General features: G+C 39.7%; 1 protein-coding gene across 4 annotated transcripts in view; it reads right to left on the bottom strand.

The window, feature by feature from the left end:
- Nucleotides 1-1667: 1667 nt before the first annotated feature.
- unm_hu7910 (un-named hu7910) overlaps nucleotides 1668-7490 on the bottom strand; it is a 50572-nt gene continuing 44749 nt past the window's right edge. For all 4 annotated transcript variants that reach the window (XM_030123691.1, XM_030123688.1, XM_030123689.1 and 1 more), the window contains 7 exons: nucleotides 7386-7484; nucleotides 6496-6585; nucleotides 3969-4106; nucleotides 3755-3890; nucleotides 3546-3637; nucleotides 2921-3054; nucleotides 1668-2236 (listed from right to left, as the gene is read on the bottom strand). In XM_030123691.1, coding sequence (XP_029979551.1) covers nucleotides 2086-2236; nucleotides 2921-3054; nucleotides 3546-3637; nucleotides 3755-3890; nucleotides 3969-4106; nucleotides 6496-6585; nucleotides 7386-7484 — 840 coding nt within the window. In that variant the 3' untranslated portion in view covers nucleotides 1668-2085. The remainder of the gene's footprint in view (nucleotides 2237-2920; nucleotides 3055-3545; nucleotides 3638-3754; nucleotides 3891-3968; nucleotides 4107-6495; nucleotides 6586-7385; nucleotides 7485-7490) is intronic.

Here is a 7490-nt window from a genome sequence, read left to right as displayed (position 1 = left end):
TAACTTTATTCTTATCAAACTTCGACTTTTTACACTGGACTTCATTTGTGTTTTTCTTATAATACGTACTTTTCTTTTAACATTAATATTAAAATACAATATTTTGAGGGAAAAAGCAAAAACCAAAAAAAACAAGAAAATCATAAAAAATGTGAGAAAACGTGGTTCAGCTGTGAATTATAAAACCATAAAATACAACTTTTCTCCCAAAATATGAATTTATCCTTGTGTTTTCATGACTTTTTTCCTAAATATTCTGAACTTTTTCCTGAAAATATTACTTTTTTTGGTAATATTAAGACGTACTTCTCCAAACATATAATTAAATTTGGACTTTTTTTCTGAACTTATAACACCATTATTATATTTTCACTGTAATGTTATCACGTGTGTCATAATGTGACATTTTTTCTCATACTTCAGACTTTTTCTTTTAATATTTATAGAAGAATGTTGTGATATTTTGAGGAAAAAAGTCAAAATAATAGAAAAAAGTCAGTACAATTGGAGAGGAAATTGAGACAAAATGTGGATCAGCTGTTAATGCTTGTCATAAAATTCAAAATGTTTTTCCTCAAAACACTGAATTTATTCTGGTTTTTATGCCTTTTTTCCTGAAAATAACATCACTTTTGTTTTTGTTTATTATGAGTTAATTCTTGCCATATTTGGACTTTTTCCTGAACTTATAGTGACTTCATTATATTTTCAGTAGTCGCTTTTCCATTGACCCTCAAATTGCGTGAATATAACTTGCACATAAAAATTTACCTCATGGAAAAATTACAATTTTGCCAAAATTCTCATTTTCCGTTTAAAAGTTTTTGTGCTGGCAAGAGGTGGTTTTTTGGGCGTAGCGCAATTGGTATATCACCCAAAACTGCAATGGAGACCTTTTTCTGCAACTAGAGAAAAAAAAAAACAAAAACAAAAACGGATGTTGATGGACGTTACAAGAGAAGAAGAGTTTTAAAAGAAACATGGTGCGGTATTTGTGGACACACCAGGAAACTGAATAATTTTCGAATTTAGTATGAGATAGAGGGGTAATATATAATAATAATGAATATATCTGTAAATCAACACCATGTTTATGTTTGTCTCCACTTTTATGGAATGACTCCTCGTGTCATCTCGTGATAATAAATAAACAAATCATCGCATTTGTGATTTGATGGAAAAAACAACATTTCGCACTTGTTTTTTCGACATCTAGCAAATATCGGTAAAGTTTTGCGCAGATGTCCAATGGAAAAGCGACTATTCAGAAGTTCAGATCTACACAGCTTCTTTTAAGCTTAAAGTTTTTGTCTGTTTATCTGTTTTATTTATTTATCTGTTTTTTTTTGATTGTTTGTTTGCTTTTCTGATGCCTATACTTTTTATTGCTTCCCTGCTGTAATGCTTTTATGTTTTATGTAAAGCACTTTGAACTGTCTTGTACATGAAATGTGTTATAGAAATAAACCTGCCTTGCTTTACTGTAATATTATGCATAATATTCTATCCTTCCTTAGAATTCAGACTGTTTCTACTAATATTAATAAATGAACATTGTGATATTTTGAGCAAAAAAGTAAAAAACCAACATGAACAGTGATAATAATTTGAAAAAGAGTGGTTCAGCCGTGAATTTTGACGATTTTCATGATATGAATCCTGTTTTCTATAAAAATATGACTCTGTTCTCATCTATTTTCACCTTTTTCTTTATAATATTTGGACTTTTCCCTCTGAATGTGTTTTTAATCCGCTGTGTGGTGCTCCTTCCTGTGGTTTTTCTAAATATTTTCTGTTTTTTCATTCTGATTTTAGTGCAAAACACCCGTAAATCCTGATGTTTTCTCCGAATGGTTCCCGTTGCGAGGTTTTCCACATTCAGACACGTACTGGACTGTTCAGAGCGACTCAGTAGTATCTATTACCCAGCATCCTTCACTTCCACGGTTCAGTCCTTCCATGGGTTTAGTAGTTTATCCACCAAAACAGACCCAGAGCATCATCCGCCCACGGGGCCCGTCCTTCTGCCCGGACACGTTCGCCTCAGTTTGACCACAGAAGAAGAAGTGGGCGGAGTTCCCCAGGTTAGATGGGGCTCAGAGTCTGACGCTGATACGCCGTCAGCTCCGGATGCCAAACGTCCACGATGAAGATGAGGCGGTAACTGTCAGCGTCCTGCCACACCTCATGTTCAAAGGAGTCGTCAAAGATGAGGACTTTACCTTCCTCCCACTGCCTGAGGAGGAGGAGGAGAGGAGGAGGAGGAGAAGGAGGAGGAGAAGGAGAAGAAAGAGAAGAGGAGAAGAAGAAGAAGGAAAAGAGGAGAAGGAGGAGGAGGAGGAGAAGAAGAAGAAGGAAAAGAGGAGAAGAAGAAGAAGGAAAAGAGGAGAAGACGGAGGAGGAGGAGAAAAAGAAAGAGAAGAGGAGAAGAAGAAGAAGGAAAAGAGGAGAAGAAGGAGGAGGAGGAGGAGAAGAAGGAGGAGAAGAATAAGAAGAAAAATGAGAAGAAGAAGGAGGAGGAGGAGGAGAAGAAGAAGAAGAAGGAGAAGAAGAAGAAGGAGGAAGAGAAGAAGAAGGAAAAGAGGAGAAGAAGGAGGAGGAGAAGGAGAAGAAGAAGACGAAGGAGAAGAAGAAGAAGGAGGAGAACAGTCAGAGGACGACGTAGAAACAATAAATCCAAAACCATCTGATTTCACAGACAGATCCATCGACTGTTTGGAGTAAATGCCTTAAAACTGAATAAAGTCTCCTGGACCTGAAGGAGGACCGGTCTGGACAGCTGGTACTGGTCTCTGTGGGTTCCTACAGGTTTCTACAGGTCTTTGTGGTTTCCTACCTGGTCTTTGTGAGTTCCTACCTGGTCTTTGCTGGTTCCTACCTGGTCTTTGCTGGTTCCTACCTGGTCTTTGCTGGTTCCTACCTGGTCTCGGTGGTGCAGCGGATCCTGCAGCCCTGCTTGGGGATGACGAGGCCCAGGTGCATCCGGAGTCTGCAGTTGGTGGGTCCAGTGTGAGGCCACACATGTGTGCCCGGGTGCATGACGGAGAACTTAATCTGGACACAGACCAGACTACAGATTAAAACCTGGACCACATCCTAGTTCTACAGGTTCTAGGAGACACCACTGGACCGGACTTTACTGACACCTGATGAACCCCACCATCAGGAGGTCAGTGTTACTGGAGTTAAACTGGAGTTAAACTGGAGTTTAACTGGAGTTAAACTGGGGTTAAACTGGAGTTTAACTGGAGTTAAACTGGGGTTAAACTGGAGTTTAACTGGAGTTAAACTGGGGTTAAACTGGAGTTTAACTGGAGTTAAACTGGGGTTAAACTGGAGTTTAACTGGGGTTAAACCAGAGTTAAAGTGGAGATAAACAGGAGTTAAACTAGAGTTAAACTAGGGTTAAACTGGGTCTGAATGGAAGATTGATTCAATAAAAACAGCTGAAGGTGGAGTTCACTATTAAACAAAAACTGTGTTTGTGTATTTGTGTGTCTGTTGTGTGTTTGTGTGTTGTGTGTGTTGTGTGTGTGTGTGTGTACCTGTCCCCTCTTGCAGCCCGTTGCCTCTGGGTGTTTCTCCAACAGTGAACAGGTCTTGGGGACACCCTGACATGAGTTCCCAACCTTCTTTCCTGGACAAACAGAGGACACCGGTCAGGAGGCGGAGACTGTAAAGGGGCAGAGTTGTCATGGCGGATGCCAGACACAGGCGTGTTTGTGTTGTTTGCGTTGCCGTCGTCTTGTCGTACCTTGCTGCCACAGTGTGTACTGTCCCCACTCCCCTTTCTCTCGCAGGTTCTCTTCTTCGGGTATGAACTGTCCGGTGTTCCGGTCCATCACCGCCAGAGCCTCATCCCGGATCGTCTTCCAGTTCCTCTCCAGCATCTAAACACAACCAGGTGACTAAACAAACCCACCAACGCACACGCACCACACACAGACTGACAGGCACGGCAGCCGTACCTTGACCAGGTCGGTGTATCCGGTCTCTTTGGGCGTCCACCAGGGCTGCGCCTTCAGACCCTCCACGTTGTACAGAGACCTCTGCCACACCGACGCAAAGTGTCCACGCTGGTGTCCCAACTCATACCAGTGGTAGGCCTGCACAGACACACAACAGACACACAACGGACACACAACGGACACACAACGGATATGCAACGGACATGCAATGGACACACAACGAACAGACAACAGACACACAACGGACACACAACAGACAGCCAAACAAACAACAGACAGACACATACAACGGACACAACGGACACGCAACGGACACACATTAAACAGACACACACAGAGACACACAATGGACACACAAACAGTTTAATTTTAATTTAATTAAATATACTTTATCTGTTGATATATTTGATTTCTTCTGTTTTTAATGTTTATATTGTTAATTTTACATCCATTTGGAAATGATTGTTTTTGGTTTTTAGAAAACCGACAAGGAAAGATATTTGTGTTGGCATTGTGTTGATTTTGTGTTGACCCTGGATTCACTGGATCAAACAGACTTCTGTCTATGACCTGATCCCATGTTTACCATCTCCAGTCGACCAGGGGTCAAAGGTCACTGTTGGCTCAGTTGGTTAGAATGTAGCACTAATAACACCGAGGTCGCAGGTTCAATTCCTATACAGGCCAAGGGTGTGTTCAATGCAATCCTGTTCAAGTCCAGATGTGTTTTATTTTGTTTACTCTCAGCATCATTTACATGTAAATAGTGGTTCCTGCTTTATTCAGTATTTAGATCCTTAGGCATTAGGATTTATTTATCTATTCTTCGTATCGTCTTTGGTCGTTATCTTATTTGTCTGTGTATAATTCACTGTATTTTGGTTTGTATTTGTCTGGCTTTTCTTTTGTTTATGTTTCAAACTAATAAATACATGAAATGAATACATTTCAGTTTTTTTTATGTTGTGTCATTTTTATGTTTTTCTTGTCACATTTTTTGTATGTTTTCCATATTTTTTCATCCTCTATGTTGCTTATGTCTTTTATTTATATTTCATTTTCTTTATTTCAGAATAAGGACAAAAACCTGAACATTTCATGCCGGTAAATACATTAAATTGACTCGTTGGCGCCATCGTGTGGCCTCCAGCTGGAACTGAACAACTGTGGTTCTGTATAAAGTGAGACTTTTGTTGATTTAGGACAAACTTTTATTAACTGTCTATAGACCCTTTTCAATCCGTGTATCATTTGTTCTTTTCATATTCAATTGAGAATCCACAATCGGAAAATGAAAAAAATGACTCGATATTTCATTATTTATGTACAAATCAAAAAAAAAAAAAAAAACAGTTGCTTTTCATTCTTTCGATTGTACACAAATTCAAAATTGGAAATAATCAAAAGGACCAAATGTGGGGTTTCATGTTGACATTTTTGATATCTGGTTTGGTTTGACCCATTAGTTCCTGACTTCTTCATGTCTTAGTTGAAGTGTCTTCTTCTTAGATTGTCTTCCATGGACCCACTGTATTAGACAAAACAAAACCTGGAAGATCCGGACCATTTTTTCAGTTGTCATGTCGTCCTCCGTCACAGTAACGCGTTTGCTGCCTCTGAATAACACCAAATTCTCCATTATCGCAGAATGCATTAGACAGAATACTAACAAACCCACAACTGTCGAGAACAACACACCAACAAGTCAGGAACTTCAGGGTCAAACCAAATCAGATATGAAAAATGTCAACATGAAACCCCACATCTGGTCCATTTGATTTTTTACAATTTTAAATTTGTGCGTACAATTGAAAGAATGAAAAACAACTAGTGTTTCGATTTGTACATGAATAATGAAATAACAAGTAATTTTTTCGTTTTCCAATTTTGGATTCTCAATTGAGTATGAAAAGAACCAATGATACATAGATTCTTTTCCAGCAACATTCCAGGAACTTTTATCTCTGGGAATTTATTTACCTGGAAAAAGAATTCCTGGTAATCTGTGTGGTTTGTGTTTCCACCTCAAAGTTCAGATCAGACTCAGTCGCCGACTCAAAATCGTGACAAATTTCTTTTGAGTGTTTTCAGTAAAAACTTTCGATGAGGTCCAGGTTGATTTGAGTGAATTTACCAAATACACTTGTCATCATCGTCCACTTTTCGTACCTTCTGTTCTTTTGCTCCAATTTCCAAACAATCAAAACCAAATCAAAGGGTGACGGTGAACAGACAAGTGGAATGCCGCAAGTCTGTTCCACCAATCAGCATTCTTCAGCATATAGCTCCACCCCCAGAATTCTACGAATCTGAAAAGTCCAACCCCCCCACTGCTAGGAATTTTTTTCAGGCAAACTTTGGGGTTGAGGAAAAGGTTATTACTGGGTAATCTAGGTGGAAACACACTGAGGTTTTTCAAAATCCAGATTAAAGTTAAAAGTTCCTGATGTGGAAAAGCGTTTATTTTATGGGTCAGAGTGAGTTCAGGTCTAACGCTGCGAGGTGTGATGTGAACTGTGTCGCTCACGCTGTTGTCTCCAACTCGCTGCAGAGCGTCTCCAAGGTGGAAATAAAACCGTCCATCATCTGTCCCCGGTTCGCCGGACTCCAAACCCTCCTGAAGAAACAAAACACAAAGAGGCTCAGTGAGTCACAACAATCTGTGCATCATTGGTTCTTTTCATATTCAACTGAGAATCCACAATTGGAAAACGAAAAAATGACTCTTTATTGTTTATACGGATTCCCATTAGCTTCCACCATAGTGGTTGCTACTCTTCCTGGGGTCTGTTATTACATTGTTCGTGTACAAATCAAAAATCAAAAAACAAGTTTTTCATTCTTTCAATTGTAACTCACAACGATACATAAGCTGGGAAGTAAAACCACTGGGATCTTTGCCCCAGTTTTCTCTCATGAACTGACCCATCCCATGGCCGGTTAGCTCAGCTGGTTAGAGCGTGGTGCTAATAACGCCAAGGTTCGATCCCCGTACGGGCCACTGCCATTTTAAAACTCAACACCTACCACACCCTAAAAGTCACATGAAAATTACAAAAAAGATACAAAAGAAACAAGTGTTCAGAGAACGCAAACCTCCGCCGAGCAGTGTGCACGTGTGTCGACTTTTTCTTTTTAAAAAATGTCCACAGAGTCCACATTCCACAGTGGATGTGGACAATTTTGTGCCAGATACAAGATATTGTTCTAAGCTACGGGTGGATCAAATTGGAGGCTAATCGGAGTCATTTTGAATTTTTGATGAATTTTCGAAAATTGCTCTATGATGAGCGATAGGAAAATTGTAGATTTTGTGACCTTGCTGTGACCTTGAACTTTGGCCTACTTGGCCCAACATTTAATGGGTTTGTAAACTCTGTCCTGAATTAGAAATGATGCTGACAGCTGTTAATGTACCTTCAGGTATGGGATACTCTCTGCGATCTTGTTCTCCGACTTCAGGATGAAACCATAGTGAACTTTCGCAAATCCGTTATTGGGTGCAGCCGCCAGGACCTGGAG

This window comes from Sphaeramia orbicularis, chromosome 20, assembly GCF_902148855.1.
Source record: "Sphaeramia orbicularis chromosome 20, fSphaOr1.1, whole genome shotgun sequence".
Taxonomy (NCBI): Eukaryota; Metazoa; Chordata; class Actinopteri; order Kurtiformes; family Apogonidae; genus Sphaeramia; species Sphaeramia orbicularis.
This window is presented reverse-complemented; position numbering and strand designations above follow the sequence as displayed.